The sequence below is a fragment of the Acomys minous genome, assembly GCF_964271855.1.
Source record: "Acomys minous genome assembly, chromosome: 8".
NCBI lineage: Eukaryota > Metazoa > Chordata > Mammalia > Rodentia > Muridae > Acomys > Acomys minous.
Window position 1 is genome coordinate 11,703,444 of NC_140489.1, and position 16,503 is coordinate 11,719,946.

At 42.3% G+C, this 16,503-nt stretch overlaps 1 protein-coding gene across 2 annotated transcripts in view; it reads left to right on the top strand.

Annotated features, from left to right (window-relative positions):
* SETD3 (SET domain containing 3, actin N3(tau)-histidine methyltransferase) overlaps nt 1–16,503 on the top strand; it is a 71,829-nt gene that overhangs the window by 20,386 nt on the left and 34,940 nt on the right. For both annotated transcript variants that reach the window (XM_084793677.1, XM_084793678.1), the window contains 2 exons: nt 1,788–1,860; nt 2,082–2,338. In XM_084793677.1, the coding sequence (XP_084649803.1) occupies nt 1,788–1,860; nt 2,082–2,338 (330 nt within the window). The remainder of the gene's footprint in view (nt 1–1,787; nt 1,861–2,081; nt 2,339–16,503) is intronic.

The following is a 16,503-nucleotide window of genomic DNA, read 5'->3' on the forward strand; positions in this document are numbered from 1 at the left end:
AGATGCCTGAGAGGCTTGTCTAAAGGTTTGTGGCTGCATAGGCAGCGTTCCTTACCCTATGGCTGCAGTCCCTTACCTGACCACATGAGCCGTGAAGAGCCTCAGTCCAACAGCACTGTAGGGAGCTCTGCCAGTTCTCCTCTGGGAGAATGGTGCCATTAACGGTGCCTAGAGCAAGGCATTTCCAGGCCTCTGTGAGGAGACTGTAGAGTGTGCCTGATGGGATTTTGAGACTTAATAAGGAAAAGGAACTGGACTTACGTGGGAGGGAGAGCACATCAAATCTTGTGATAGATGGAGGTGGGTGAGGCAGGCTGGAAGGTGGGCCTTTGTTCTGGATAACTGAGTGGCTGAAAGTGCCACTTATGGAAATGGCAACACCAGAAGCAGTAGGGCGAGGGGAGGGAGGAGAGGAGAACTAGGCATCTGGAGAGAAATGCTTTTCAGACAGCCTCTCTGCTCCTTAGTCCTGCTGTCCTAAAGAGGAGGGCTAATTTAGTCACTTAGTCTGTTTGCCAGTTGGGGAGAAGGAACTGGGCTTAACTTGTGGGTGCTGGTTGTTCCAAGATGTTCCTTTTGCTTAGTACTCTCTACCCCATGCCTTACAGGACAACCTCACATAAGGGCCTGTGGGGAGCCAGTGTGCCTGTGACTAGGTGTGAGGGTCTGCCTGCCTGCTTCTGGAACTCAGCAGGTTATATTTTGAGTGGCCCTTTATTATAGTCTCATATCTCTCAGTTGGTGAAGAACTTAGGTGGAAGAAATGGATATTATTAGTTTGGTTCCCTCATCCCTTCAGTAACTTTTTGGCCAAATTCTCATTAACCTGTTGCCACAACTCTGGTATATGAGGTATCTGTTGAGTACCTAATGTGTGAGGGATATTCAAGCCATATTTACAGGAAAACCTAGGGTTCTTCGTGTATGATTCTTATAATCTACTGTAGGGGACAAAGCAGAAAAACATTCAAATAGTAGACACTAGCAGAGGCAAGATATCACAGGCTTTTCTCTTGTATTAGGTGAAGAGCCTCAGTTCATGCCAGTATGGCCCAATATGTTAACTGCAGTCTGTTTTACTGGCACTTTCCTGAGAATACTGTCCTCAGTCTGGAGGCTGGAAGCTGCAAGGTTAGGGTGCTGTGCATCGGCTTTCTTCCTACTTTGTACTTGTCCCCATCCTGGCATAGTCCAGCGTGACAGAGTTCTAGGCATGGGTTAAGCAATAGAGGTGAACAGGGACATACCCAAAAGAAGTGTCACACATCTAAAGAAGTGCTAGTGCCAAGGATGTTTGAGGGTTGGTGCTTTAGCTGGTGCTGTAATTTGAATCCCTGTGCAGCTGCAGTTCTGCTCTGGTTCGTGACGTCAAACAGAAGAAGCAGTTCACTTTTTACACATGAGGGCTTGGGTTAGAGGTAGAGATTTTTTAATTTTTAAAACTTGAAAGTCTTAAGTACAGCAAGCATTAAAACACTCTAGTGTTTTACTCCAGAGCTTTTACTTGCTTCAAAGTAAAGCTGAAAGCTTTGTTCTGTGCTTCAGCATAAAGATTATATAGTACCAATTTTCCTCACAGAACTAGGTTATTAGATTATACTTCTACTCATTTAACTGTAGTAAACATGTGAATATTTAAAACATACCTAATCTTTAAAAGAGCTGCTGTGCAGTTAAGTTGTATTTCCTTATGTTTGGCTTTCTGACAGCAGATGTGGTGGAAATGTTTGTAGCATGTTATGAGATTCTACTTTTTTTTGTTTTGTTTTGTTTTTTTGTTTCTTTAGGCAGAAGAATTGTTTTTATGGGTTCCACGAAAGTTGCTAATGACTGTTGAATCTGCTAAGAATTCAGTATTGGGTAAGAATAACTTATTTAAAGCAATGTACAAATTATACAACTGATGACATAATCCCTCAAATCCATATTTAATGCTTTCCATTTTATGTCCAGAGAAGGATACATATGACATGAAATATTACATGATTTTGGAGTTGTATGCTATAGTTTTAGCATGTTTGAGGGGCGGCTTTTTAAAGGAGTCCATGTCACTTACCCTGCTAACTTCTGGGTTGATTCAGGGCCTCTGTATTCTCAAGACCGAATTCTCCAAGCTATGGGAAACATTGCACTGGCTTTTCATCTGCTGTGTGAGCGAGCCAGCCCCAACTCTTTCTGGCAGCCATACATTCAGACACTCCCCAGTGAATATGACACCCCTCTCTACTTTGAAGAAGAGGAAGTGCGATGTCTTCAGTCAACACAAGCCATCCATGATGTCTTCAGCCAGTATAAAAACACAGCACGCCAGTATGCCTATTTCTATAAAGTCATCCAGGTGAGCAGGGTGGGAAGAGTGGGCCTGCTGCATGTGTGTCCATTTGACATCTTCTACAGGGTATTGCTCAGTTCTTTCATCATTGCCACTTTTGTAGAGCTACTATCACATAGTTTTAAGTGCACCTGGCTTCATCAGCATCCAGAGTCAATATACACAGTAGTTGTTTCTTACTGACTGAAGTTGCTGAGCTTTTTGAAAATGAGATTATAAAGAGATTTTACAAGCTGTGAACTTGGCCAAATATAAAGATTCCCTGTGTGTAATGCCTCTAGGAAGATTAGAACTGGTTTCTAGAGGCTGGATAGATGGCTTACAGGTTCAGGGCGCTTGTTCTTGCAGAAGACTGGGGTTTGATTCCCAGCCTTGGGTGATGGTTTGCTGCCATCTGTAACTCTAGTTCCAGGGGATTTGATGCCCTTTTCTGACGCCCTTGGGCACAAGGCATACATACGGTATATAGACATACATGTAGGCAAAACAGCCATAGATAAAATGAATAAATGTAATAAAAATTAAAAACAAAAAATTAGAAAACAGAAATTGGTAAAAGTTAAAATTAACTTCTATTATATTCATTAGTAGAAAAAAGTTGACAGCTATGTCAACTTCAAGGTGATTTATGTATGTTTTTCAATGTGTGCTACTATTATGTATTATATTTTAGGTAATTCTAAGTGAAAGTGTCATACTCAAGTTCAGATCTCTTGGGCTGCTTTTGACTTCCTGTCTTTGGGGTTTCCATCGTAACTTTTCAGGAAGGGGCAGAGCCAGTGAGTGCTGTAGCTCCTCACTGAGCTGAGTTAGGGGGTGTCATCCCTGGATTCTCCTTTTTAGTACCTAGGTCTGTCTCTGTCCTGCTGCATCTGACCATGGGTAACTGCTTGTTCCCCTCCCTTTTCTTGGTCAGTTTGACAGCCTGAATTGGGGTGATGTGGTTGTTTTATAAATCATCTGTCGTACAGTGTTTTGTTTTCAAGATGTGGTAATCATTTTATTGTTTAGTTTTACTTACTACCTATTTAGTTATAGTTAGTTTAAAGATAACTCTGTGTGTGTGTATATGTGGATAGAACCTAGGCCTTCTGCTTCTAGACAAGCTCTCTTCCACAGCTGCCCATTCATTGTTTTAGCTTTACAGCATGCCTACTGTATAGGGACATCCCTCTCAGATACGTCTCTCCTCCCACCAAATACTTCAACTATTTCAAAAGTCACATGATCCTTGCCACAAATAGAAACTGTTTTGCCTTTCTAACCTCATGGTTTAAGACATTATGAAGAATGATAATACATAGCTTTTCTTTCAGGCTTGCCTAATTTTAAAAACTGTTAATGGAGCCAGATTAAAACTTTGCCTCTTTATTTATATCCTGGAGTCCTACATCTGGCATTTGATATGGCTTTTTGACATCTGAAAGTGTTATGCTTTTATTTTAATTTTAGTTTTAGTTAGTTAGTTAGTTAGTTTTTCGAGAGAGGGTTTCTCTGTGTTAGCCTTGGCTGTCATGGACTTGCTTTGTAGACTAGGCTGGCCTCGAATTCACAGCGATTCACCTGTCTCTGCCTCCCGAGCGCTGGGATTGCAGGCATGCACCATCACACCTGGCTTGCTTTAATTTTAGTTCTTATTTGAGTACCTTGGCATTGTGAGTACCTTTGTCTCTCCCTCTCCCCCCTTCCCCCCTCTGTGTGAAATGTAGGTTATGGGGTGTGGTCACTTATATGGGTTAGCAGGAAGGCCTCATTAAGAAGGGTATTTGAGTGATGATCCCTGAGCTGAATGATCCTGAGGCAGAACAAAACAGTTGAGGATAATTTGTCCAGGTAAAAACCCAGTGGCCATGTGGGAAGAGCACAGGCTTTTAATAACAGAAGCGTCTGGAAAACCTGATCACATCATACTTGCTGTTCAAATGGAATTTGCAACCAGTTGCTTTACTCAGCTGGTGCCATGTAGTAACTGAGAGTGTGCTGTGGTGCGGATTTGCCGGGGCGTACCCACCTTGCCATCCCTTAGCACTGTGCTGTGCCACAGTGGGCAGTTTCTGTACTTCCCTTGGGTGAAAGGTGGGAAGATGCAGCCCCGACTTCCAGGGGAAAGTGGGTAGAATGAGGTGACCTATGTGAAGCCCTTAGGCTTGCTACAGAAACACTCGACATAATTGTCACTGTTTGGATCCTTCAGTTCATGTTGCTTGGTTGTTACAGCTTTTTATGGTTTTCAGTTGCTTCTTCCTGGTGTTGGAATCATTTACATCAACCCTTTTTAGCTTTTCTTCTACAGTCTTTAGGTAGGCATAATAAAAAGCCTCCAGCAAGCCTAAAGACCAAGGCCTTAGGGTGGACATAAACTCAGAACTGTGTCCAATTCTCACAGCTCTGTTGTTGGTTTGGGAACTTGTGCTTCTAAATACTGAAAATTCAAACAGGTTTTAGTGTTTTCTATAGTTTAAAATAATGTTAAATGGCTTACTGCGAAGCCAGGTTGGCACTGTGGAAAGCAACTCTCCTCTTAGGAACACAGGGTGCCATGCTGTTTTGTGAGAAGCACTGTTAACTGTTAACCTGTTAGTACAGTCTGTCACCATAGTACTTTTCTTTCTCTTCCTCTTCTTCCTCCTCTTTTTTTTTTTTTTAAAGACAGGATTTGTTATAGTTCTGGCTGGCCTAGAATTTGTTATGTAGACTAGGGTGGCCTTGAATGTGTGATAATCTTCCTGCCTCTGCTTGGATTACAAACCAGCTGCATACCATACCTAGCTAGCTGCTGTGGTTCTTTTTCTGAAGAAAACATTGAGACAGGGTCTCACTGTGTAACCCTGGCTGACCTGGAATTTGCTTTGTAGACCAGGTTGGTCTCAAACTCTCAGAGATTTGCTTGCCCTCACCTCCTGAGTGATGGGATTAAAGGTGTGCTCCACCATGCCAAGCCTGTAGAAAGTTTCTTTTTTTTTTTTTTAAATTTTTCAGATTTTTTATTATTTATACAGTATTTTGCCCACACGTGTGCCTGCCCACCACAAGAAGACACCAGATCTTATTACAGGTGGTTGTAAGCCACCATGTGGTTGCTGGGAATTGAACTTGGGACCTTCTGAAGAGCAGACGGTGCTCTTAACCTCTGAGCCATCTCTCCAGCCCCTGTAGAAAGTTTCTTAACCAGGAATTCCAATTAAGTGCCTGTTGGAATTGGAGCTCTAGGCAGCTTAGAAACAGGGGCATCATTTGAGAGCTGACCCAGCAGCTCAGGTGTACATCAGGAGGAATGGTGGCAGATTTAAGGAGCAGCTGTTCTGTGTTAGCTAGCGGCCCAGAACTGACAGAACGGACAGATACACTAAAGGCATTTGTTAGAGTGCTTTTACACGCTGTGGTCCAAGGTGTTCACCATCTGTCACACTACAGAAAAGACAAGGCAAGAGTCCGGTAGTTGTTTGGTCCACAGGCTGGATGTTTCTGCGGGCTTGTGGAGGGCTGCTGGTATTCATTCTGTGCTAGAATCCTGAAGAAGTTTGATTTATTACCGACTGCAGCACCATGATGGTGGATTTGCTAGCGAGAGTGAAAGCAAGCAGGAAAAACCAGTTTTCTCCTTCCATGTCTATTTATGTGAGCCATCACCAGAAGGTGCCATCCAGGTTGGGGTAGGTCTTTCTTCAAATAATCTGATTAAGAAAAATCTCTGACAGGAGTACCCAGTAGCTTGGGTCCCTGCCAATTCTAGATGTAGTCAAGTTGACAATCAAAATTAGCCATCACACTTGTTAAACCATCTTTTGAGTCCAGCTGTTTTTCTTGTTTTAGGATGTTCTCATCACTACTGAGAGTGTTAAATAGTAAATCAGAGTAAATACAGATGTTTTTATTGTCTGCTGTTATTTTGTTTGTGTTGTGTCTCCCTTCTTCAGGAGAAGTAAAGGTTTCTTTCTCATGCTTTTCCGGGATCAGATGTTAGGATGCTAGCAGCTCAGTGCATCATCAGTGTCCTAGCCTTCAGGAAGAGAGAAGAGAACTCCATTGTCGTATTTACACATATATCAATATTTTCATCACATGATCTGCACTCAGGGGTGTCTTGGTTTTTGTTTGGGGTTTTTGTTTTTGCATTGAGGATTTTCATCTCTTTCAGGGACATGAAGACCCTGTTGCAGAGAAATACACACATGAGCTTTGCTCCAGATCTTTGTAGGTCACAGGGAAGAGGTGTCCATGTTTCATTTCTAGTTGTTGTAGTTATGATTTCCCCTTGAAATCATCTTCCTGAGTGCCTGTGTCTAGCTCTTCAGACCTGGAGACTGTTCTTCTCTGACTTCTGGTTTGTCACGGCTCCGAGCTCCAAACCTCTGTGTGTCTCTGGTGTGACTCTGGCCCGTGGCCGATCTGTATGAGTGCTTCACACTGTTCTCCAGTGTTTGGAGTTATATTCTAAATGCATTATGACTAACTTCTAGTAAACAGAAAATTATCTAGGATTTAGATTTCTCTGTGCTGCATTTTTATTTTAATGTTTTTTGGTCTCTTGTCTTTTGATTGTCTAAAACCTAGACAAAGTGTTTTTTGTATATGCTCCTCCCAGCATATTTCTTTGGTCAATGGCTTCTTGGTGTGGGCACTTTTATTAGTTCAAATCAGCTGACTTTAGCTTGCTTTATAGAGTTTGTTTTAAAATGGAGTCTTGCCAGGCCTCTGCTCCTCTTCCCTTGTGTACTGGAGGCTGGGGTGTCTGCTCTTCCAGGCCTCTTTCCAGATCCTGCACTATAGTCTTTCTTTCCTTTTTTTAATTATTATTATTATTATTATTATTATTATTATTATTATTAAAGGGCAGGAAAGCAAGGCTTTATTGAGAAGTAGAGTAACTGCTCCTCCAGAGGGAGACCCTGAAAAGAGGTTGCCTAATACTGTATTCTTAGGTGCTTAGCAATCACTGTACCCTGTAGGTTATAAGCAAGAGACAGGAGCCTCAGGCAGGCACTGGGATCCCACCTGCTGGTAGAGCATCGAACTGCAGTTTGATTTTAACACTCAAATGTCCAGAAGCTAAGTTTAGAAACTGACTAAAGCCACATGCTAGAAAAGGCTTCTATGGGTTGAGAGCCCTCTGTACAGGTAAAATTTCCATCAGTTTATGAACAGGAGCCAGCAAAGAAAGGACTGGTGGTGGAATTGAAGAACCTGGCTTTTTTAACTTGCAGTTTTATGGCTACAAAATGCTCCTAGCAAATCAGGACGTACCACAGAGCAGCTCCATGTGAGACTTCCACATGGCATCATGTAACCAGTTTGGTGAGAAACCAGTGGAAATGTAGAATTTGGCTTATACTCAGATTTGAAGCCATTTTTTTCTTCCTCTTGGCTTCAGAGTAGAGTGTGGCAGTTTTGAATTGGGTATCGTCCCTGAGTAGGCAGCTTCCAGCTAGCTATGGTAGCAAAAGAGGTGAGCAGCCACTGTCACAGGCACTGCTATACCTGCTACAGCCTTCTCTGAACAGGGGACCCTGACAAAAGGCAAAAGAAGATGCCACTTTTGGCTCTTGGTGTGCCATGGCAGTTGTTGTTAAACACAGCCATTTGTTTGTCTTATCTAGTGCCCCTTTACTTGTACATAGCAGTACAGGGTGTGCATTTGCTGTCACATGTGGAGATCCTGTAACAGACAAGTCTTTCAGGAACATACACTAAATTAGATGAAAGACTTTGAGCACCAGCTTGTAGTGTGCCCTGTTTTCAGATACTCTCCATGATTAGAGGTCAGAAATTGCAGGTGGCATCAAACTCTGTGTGTGTGTGCATGTGTGCGTGCGTGTGTGCGTGTGCGTGCGTGTGTGTGTGTGTGTGTGTGTGTGTGTATCCGTGTATGCGTATGTGCACTGACTTACTTTATAAGTTAGATAAGGGATTAATAATAACTATTAGTAAAATAGAACAATTATAATCATATACTATAATATAACATCATATTGCTGATGCCTTTGGCCTATTGTTAAGCTAAACACAGTTCACTTGAACATAAGTATTACAGTTTCTAGACACTGGTAAGTGACTAATGGGGTAGTATATACCACATGGATACTCACAACAGAGAGGTGATTCACATTCCTTAGAAGAGTACACAGTTTAAATGTTGGGGATTATTTCTGTAATTTTCCATTTACTATTTTGGATTATGTTGACCATGATTAGATGAAATAGGGGAAAGAAAAATATTGGCTGAGGATGGTTACTGTGTAGAGACTCCAGAGCTCTGGAACTTGGGGACCAATATACCCAGTGTCCTAGTTGTTTATAGGTAGGTAAGTACACATGTACGTGTTTGTGCTGGTTGGTTTTTGTCAACTTGGGAAGAGAGAGTTGTAACTGAGAAAAAGACTCCATAAAATGGCCTGTAGGCAAGTCCTTGGGAGTTCATCTTAATTAGTGATTGATGGGAGCGGGCCCAGCTCACTGTGGGTGGTACCATCTCTGGGCAGGTGGTCCTTGGTTTTATAAAAAAGCAGGGTGAGCAAGTTATGGGGAGAAAGCCAATGAGCAGCACCCCTCCATGGTCTTTGTTTCAGTTTTTGTCTCCAGGTTCCTGCCCTGAGTTCTTGCCCCAGCTTCCTTGAGTGATGGATTACAAGCTCTAAGGTAAAATAAACACTTTTCCTTCCCAGGTTGTTTTTGGTCATGGTGTTCATCAAAGCAGAAGCCGCCTAACTGACACAGTATATGTGCTTCCCCAGGTTGCTGGAATATGCCGTACATGCCTGTCACTTTCCTCTGGTAGCAGAAGTAGTACAGGAGATTCCCAGTTTATGCTCAGGTTATATTCCCGACGGTCACACCCAGCCAGTATGGGAGTCTTCCCCTTACTCTGTTTCTCCCACTTGACTGGTCTCTTCCTTTTTCCTGGAAACCAGTCTTAAAAGTCTTTAATCCAGAAGAAACTGGCTAGCTATCTCTGGGTTCAGCTCTTTGTGTGGTCACTACCCTGTCTATTTCTTTGGTTTCTTTTTATTAGAATATATGAGTATATGAGGTTTATTAAATGAGCATGGGGTGGGAGAGGAAAGAGAGAAGGGGTACCCCAGAGAGAGACAGAGACAGAGGCAGAAGAAAAGGGAAGAGTAAGGGAGAGGGATACTTCTTTGGCTTTTGACCCATCATATCCACTTAATTATTTAAGTAACTCAACTGATGTTTTTTGAGTGTCTCTCAAGTGTAAAGTATTACATTTAGAGATAGCTACTGGCCGGATAAAGAAGTGTGTGCATTTGTGCCCATGTGTTGCTAGGGATTGTTGACTCCAGCTCCATCCAGCGCACTCCTAACTTGACAAAGATTTTCTTTGACCCTGACTGACATTTTCTTTGGAGAGTACTTGGTAGAACTCACTCATTTGTATTTATCTGCTATTTTTTTTCAAGTTAGGTTGAGATTATGCATTTTTGACAACAATGCATAGAAGTCAACTTGTACCCCACTCAGTTGTTTAGCTTTTAGTTTGAAATAATGTTATGGTTATAGACAAGTTATAAAAATAAGGTATAGTACTCACAGTCACTGCTTGGTCTGGCTTGGTGTAATGCCTTATGCAGCTGCAGTGTAAGATATGAGCCCACGAGGTCTCCCTAGCTGCACTTTTCCCTCTTGCTTACTTTTTCTGATGTCTTAGTCATCTGACTCTGTCTTGAAGAATACTCTGGCAGCCACTTTGTAGACATCTCTCATTTAATATTTATCTGAAGTTTTTCACATTAGACTGAGATTATGTTTTTGGCAAGAGTACCATAGAAACCAAGTTGTGTCCTCCTCAGGGAACACTTAAGTTAATGTGCTTTATTAATGGTTTTACCAATAAAGTGAATGCTTTGACAGTAAGCAAATACCCTATTTTTACTTACTGGTTTGCATGCCCATCACTGTCCTCCGCAGTAGGTACGTATGACCATGGTATGTGCTGGCTAGAAGTTTTCTGCTCTTTTTTTTCTTTTACAGATATTGAAATTTTGCTTTGAGGAGTAGCTGCCTCTGCTCCCCCATTTATTGATTTATTCAGTGGCTCATATCAACAAGAATTTAATTTGATGGGTTATATAATCCATTACGCTATTGATTTTGATACACTGTTTTAAATGGCTCTGCATATGACAATTGATTTCTTCTTCAGTTTTAACTATTTGGAGAACATCCTTTGCAACATTTGCCATAACCTTAATGCATGGAAGTATGTTAAATAAAAATTTTCTGAAATAACTAATTTTTGCAATACACATCACTTTCACAGTTCCTTTAGCACCAGAGTGGAAAGTAGCTGTGGATAGTGTTTTTCTAGTGCTACTCTCTGTCCCATCCTTACTTCAACATTTCTCTGGAGCCAAAGGTTCTGTGTAGAATGCTTTGTTTATAGCTGACTTAGTAATGCCACAGCTTCTAAATGAGGGCTATGAGCAGCAGAAGTGAGGGTGAAGGAACAAAGTCAGAGGTAATGATGAGTGACAGAATCCAGTTTAGTGAACTGAACGTGCTGAAATGAGTGAGCTTTGGGTTGTTATGTTCAGCTATGGGATCCACAAGTGGAAGTCATGAGATATAGCAGGGCAATAACAATTTCTGCTTTCGTGGTGTTCTTGTGATTTGGTTGGGAGTGTTTTTCTATTCAGGTTAGCAATATCCATTAGCAGAATGTTTGTGAGGCCATCCTGAAAAAGTATAGGGATAAGAGTGGGTAGAAAGAGCACATCACATGGCTGCAAATGGCAGTCCCTTTGGGACAGAGCTGTAAGCATGCCTTTGTACCTGCTGAGAGGTGGAGAAGCTTCATAAGAGGACTCCCTGGCTGGCTCAGTTGTTTTTTAAAGAAATGCATGTGGGGTGGAGCTTAGTGCCTCATGTGTGGGATGAGCACTCTGTACCAACTACAACCTCAGACCTCCTTGCCTCTCTTCTGAGTGATTTGGTCTTCCCAGTGATCCAGGAGGGAGGGATGTGTCTCCATTATGCACATGAGGAATAGAAGATGTGGGAGCTGCTTCCTGGGCATGGTGATGCCTGCAATTTTTGGGTCAGATTTAGGGCAATTTTGTTGGACCCAGGCCTTCAACCAGCCTTTGACTTAAAGTTTGCTTGTGGTTTTAATTTTGGGACCAAGAAGTTGTAGTTTAAAGACAGAATCTGGTCGAAAAATCCTTCAGGGTATTACGTGTATAGAAAGTTGGATGCGCCCTGTTGGCTGGGAGGGTCATGTGCTTACATGGCCATTCTGTGAGCTTGCTGGACATTCTTTTAGCACCTTAATGACGCATCCAGTCACATAGAACACCTCTCTGCCAAAATTGGAAGATAAGCATCCTTGGATCCCATAATTTCTTAACATTATCCTTAGGTTCTGCAGACGCCAGCTGTGTGCCATTCCTTCTTCATTATTATCATTACCTGACCAACTTTTTATGGTGTAAAAAACAAACAAACAAACAAACAAACCAGAAGTTAAGAAGGAGCCCGGCTCGTGTATCCTCTGGAGCGTTGTCAGTGCCATTGCTGTCTTGGTTGGAGCTGCTAGCTATCTTGAAATGTCTTGAACTATGTGTTCTCTTGCTCTTGATAACCACTCTCATCATTTTTTGCTGTGAGTTCAGTGTATGAAGTTGTCTTTGTTCTTTGTGAGAGTCCCACATTTGTGAATTAGTCATTTAAAAGTGTATCTGATGTTCATCTTCATAAATGCTGTGGATCTGTCATTTTAAATCTAATTTGAGTTTCTCACTATGCTCACTTGTTTTGTATGATGCATAGCAACTCAAATAGAGTATCTTCTGGGAATTTAGTGCCCTTTGTTTTCTCTATTTTTTTCTGCCTTTAGTTTTAGTGACCTCTAGGAGATGTTTTTTTCTCTGTGTCCATGGTTCTGTTTGGGGGGAAGCCATACCTCACATAGTATTGGTGTAAAGAATGGGCAAAAGACAACACTTTGTTGTGCATTCATATGAGCCTGAAGCATTGTGGCGCATTCTCATGTCCTTCTTTGGGAGCCCCTCAGATTTAGACTCTAGCGTGTGCGACCTGCCCTGGGCACTGTAGCACTCTTGCCCCCGGGTCCCTCATGCTGAACCCTGGCCTCCTCCCCTTCCTTAGCCCTTGCCTGCCTGGCCAGTTAGAATGCAAGCTCGTGACTTTATCACTCAGCTTATGAATAGACATCCAACTAAGTAATACATATACGTTGTCCCCTAGTACCAGGTGTTCACATACTAGCAGAAGCACCTGTATGGATGCAATACAGACACAAGTCCCTGGTAAGAGGACTCAGACCTGACACCTCTCCAAAAAAGGAGAAGGGGAAGAAAAGGATGTAATGATTATTGGCATTTCAGTTTTATTTTATTTTATTTTATTTTATTTTATTTTTTTTGGCATTTCAGTTTTAGCTGTTGCTTCAGTGTCCTAGAGATGTGTCCTAGTATTCCATGCCCTCTGACCTTGCTTTCTGTCTTAAAGCAACAGATCAGTATCTAACAGCATTTCCTGTTTCCTTACTCTCTATCTCCTCAATTAGAATGTTACCCACCAAAGGCAGGGACTTTGTTTCCTTCTCAGTTAGAAGGATAACTAGAGATGACACAGAGATAGTGCTTGGTAATTATTTATTGAGTAATGTCATAGCTGAGATAGCAGACAACTGCCATTCAAAGTAAAACAAAACTCTGCTGGACACTACATTCTGCAGCCCACTGGGAACTTGACTACGCTGACATCATTGAGGAACTGAGTTTTGGGATGGATCCTAGGGATGCTGCAGCCCTAGACATCCCTGCTGCTCTGACTGCAAGTTCACTTTGGAGGTTTCCAGAGCTGCACTCCCGTCGTCTGCTGGTCTCCCCACATCACCAGTGCCACTCTTCACATTATCTCTGTGATGGGCTTTTTCACAGACTGCCAAGGGTCAAGGGCAGACTGCGGCTGTTGCCAGTCCAGTGTGTTCTTGTGCTGAACTACACCCTCAGCCCTCTCCCCTCTTTCCTAGACAGTCTTGTTGTGATAGCACAAGCTGGCCCAAACTTTCCTTTTAGCCTTTACTAGCTTCAAAGTGGTTATCCTCCTGCCTCAACTGTTCAACTGCTGGGATTGTAGATATGTTGCCAGTGTGCCTTGTTAATTCTGGAAATTTTCCCCCTCTTAATGGGGATGTTTGCCTGTATCTTGTGTTCACATTTTGGAGTTTCCAGGATTGGTAGAAGATCCCCAGCAATGATTCCATGATGATGAGGATGAGCTCTCTTAAGATCCACTTTTTTATGTACGTTGTGAAATGCTGCCCTTTCTTTAGATTCTCCCTTCCTTCTTTCTTTCTTTCTTTCTTTCTTTCTTTCTTTCTTTCTTTCTTTCAGATTTATTTAGTTATTATGTATACAGTGTTCTGCCTGCAGATCAGAAGAGGGCAACAGATCTCATTGTAGATGATTATGAGCCACCATGTGGTTGCTGGGAATTGAACTCAGGACCTCTGGAAGAGCAGCCAGTGCTCTTAACCTCTGAGCCATCTCTCCAGCCCTAGATTCTTTTTTCTATCGGCAGGTATGACTCTTGACCCTTCCAGCCTAAATGTGTCTACACAGTTAATGGGGATCTTTTTGGAATATACATGACAATCTTTCTTTCATCCCACTAAGTTCCCTTTATACTTGGAGTAAACTGGAAAGGCAGGGCTTCCTAGCAATGCCTGTTGGTCCCTCCCCTCTTACCACTCCTTTTCTTCTGGCCTTTCCTCAGAGCTCCTAAGACTTAGTGAACTTTTGCTTCCTCTAAGAGCTTTCCCCAAATTTCCGAAGCAACTCCTCACCTTCTAGTTTCAGCTTAAAGTCTTTCTGAGTGTGTGTTTTTCTGACAGGATTCCCTGTCATCTGTGCTGTATGCTGCTTATTTCTTTACAGCCCCACCACTATCTAGAATTGCTTTTGTCTTTGTTGCCTGTGTCTTCTGGCATGTGAGCATCATGGGCAATGGCCTGTCTGTCTTAGGGAACAGTGTTGCACCTGAATGAGAGAAGTCATTGTTCTCTTGTTCTCTTGGTTACGTGTGACTAGGGCATGTTGGGTAACGAGCCTCTGCTCATTAGAGAGAGTGTGAAGGATACTCCAGCCAGAAGACCAATTTTCCTGGTAAATCTTAGAGATATTTACAGTTAAAACTGACAGTTTCTTGTAACAAACTGAATATGATGAGCTTGAGAGACTCAAGGAGGATCTTAAGGCTTCTAGAATGTACTTTTCAAGTTTATCTTCTTTTTCTTTCTAGGCCTGGAGTGGAAATTGTTGGTACTAAATTGCCAACTTATTCTAATTCATCAAAGCCTAAGATGCACCACGAGCAGCCTACAAGGCTTTGCCTGTGGATTTCATTTGGATTTAGAATGCATTGTTTTAAGTAACATGCTCTTTGCATACAAAAATCAAATCTGGAGCAGATTTTCATTGTTAAATTGTAAGTTTGTGAAAGTGAGGATTTAATGGAAGTGCTCACCCAGTCTCTATCATGATGAGGCAGAAGAGCATGTCTGAGGATGAGTAGGTTTCACTTTTCTTACTCTAGTGACTTCAGGACCAGCTCTAATCTGATCTAAAATTTTTTGTGTCAGTCTTCTGATGTGATGGCGTTGAAAACTAATACACCCACCCACACACACACCCAAAGAAAATTAATACACATTATTATTGTTGTTGTTGTTGTTATTATTATTATTATTATTGTTAATTATTTTGATTTTTCGAGACAGAGTTTCTCTGTATTACCCTGGATGTCCTGGAAATCACTCTGCTGTATACTAGGCTAGCCTCAAACTCACAGAGCTCCACCTGCCTCTGCCTCCTGAGTGCTGGCATTAAAGGTGTGTGTCACCATTGGTGTAATATACTTTTGCTAGTAATTACATCAGACATGCTGTTGTCAGCCTTGAAATTCTTGCTCTTGTTATCTTTTTGTAAGTTTCAAGTGAGTTATAGACCCTGAATCAGAAGGACATTGGCTTTGTATTAATGGCCACGTCTTCTGTGACCTGTGTGATGTGGTTACCAGCATCTCAAGGTGGACCCTTGATCACATATTGCATGTGGGTTCATTCTACAGTGACCGTGTGTTGTTTTCAGTATTGAAATGTTAGGAGAGGGGCTCCAAAATGGAAAAAGATCTATCTGGAAGGGTAGTCAGTGTCTGTCTGGTTCACGTAGGTACCTCATTACATAAAAGTCCTCTGTGTCTATTGACCCCAACCCCTCTGTCTTTCTTTTTATGATTGGAAGGCAAGGTTTCATTGAGAAGTAGAGTGACAGCTCCCTGTGGCAGAAAGGGATCTCCCAAATGGGTTGCGCTCTAGTGACCTTCTGATTTGGCCCTTCCCATGTAGCCCGCGCTGTAAGTGTCACTCATGCTTGAGTAACTTTGCCAGGTGCTGGCTCTACAGAGAGGCTGTCTGTTAAATCCAGTCCAGCAATATGAAGTAGCAGTGGGATCCATTCATAGTCAGGGAGAGAATCAGATACAGAGGTAGGATTCCTCACTGACCGTAGGCTAGCTTAGGGTGTCATGTGATGGGAGGCAGGCAGAGAGAGTAAGAGAGGGATGTAGAAAAGAGAGGGCAGCATTCACAAGTCAAGATCCGCATTATGTATACCTGTGAGAGCTCACCAGATTCCTCCCACTTGACAAGTGAGGAACTTGTGATGAAAGTGTCCTCTGTTTGAGGACTTTGATGTGCCTGTACTTGCCAGCATTTCTAACTACCTTCTCTGTTCAAGGTGCCAAGCTCACTTTGTCTTAAACCATGGGGCATTGGTGTATATATATATATACCTACCAGTTGCTACAACCCCAAAGAAAAATGACTACTTCTCCTTTAGATGTCATCAGCTGCCAGTAGCTTTTCACCTAGGGTTGGGCCTAGGCTGTGTCCTGTCCTCAGGCTGCCTTTCACAGCATTCCTCTCCATCCTCCTGCTTGTCCCTTCTTTCTGCCCCTCTTCTGCATGTTGTTCCAAGTAGAGCTAAGCACTCAGTCTAAAGTAAACTTTTTGTGAGAATTACATATAGTGTATTCAGACAGTGTAGATGGCAACTAACAGAAGAAGGAAGATCTGACTGCTAATTAATGGCTATCAATAACTAGCAGACTCCATTGACTGGACTCTCAGA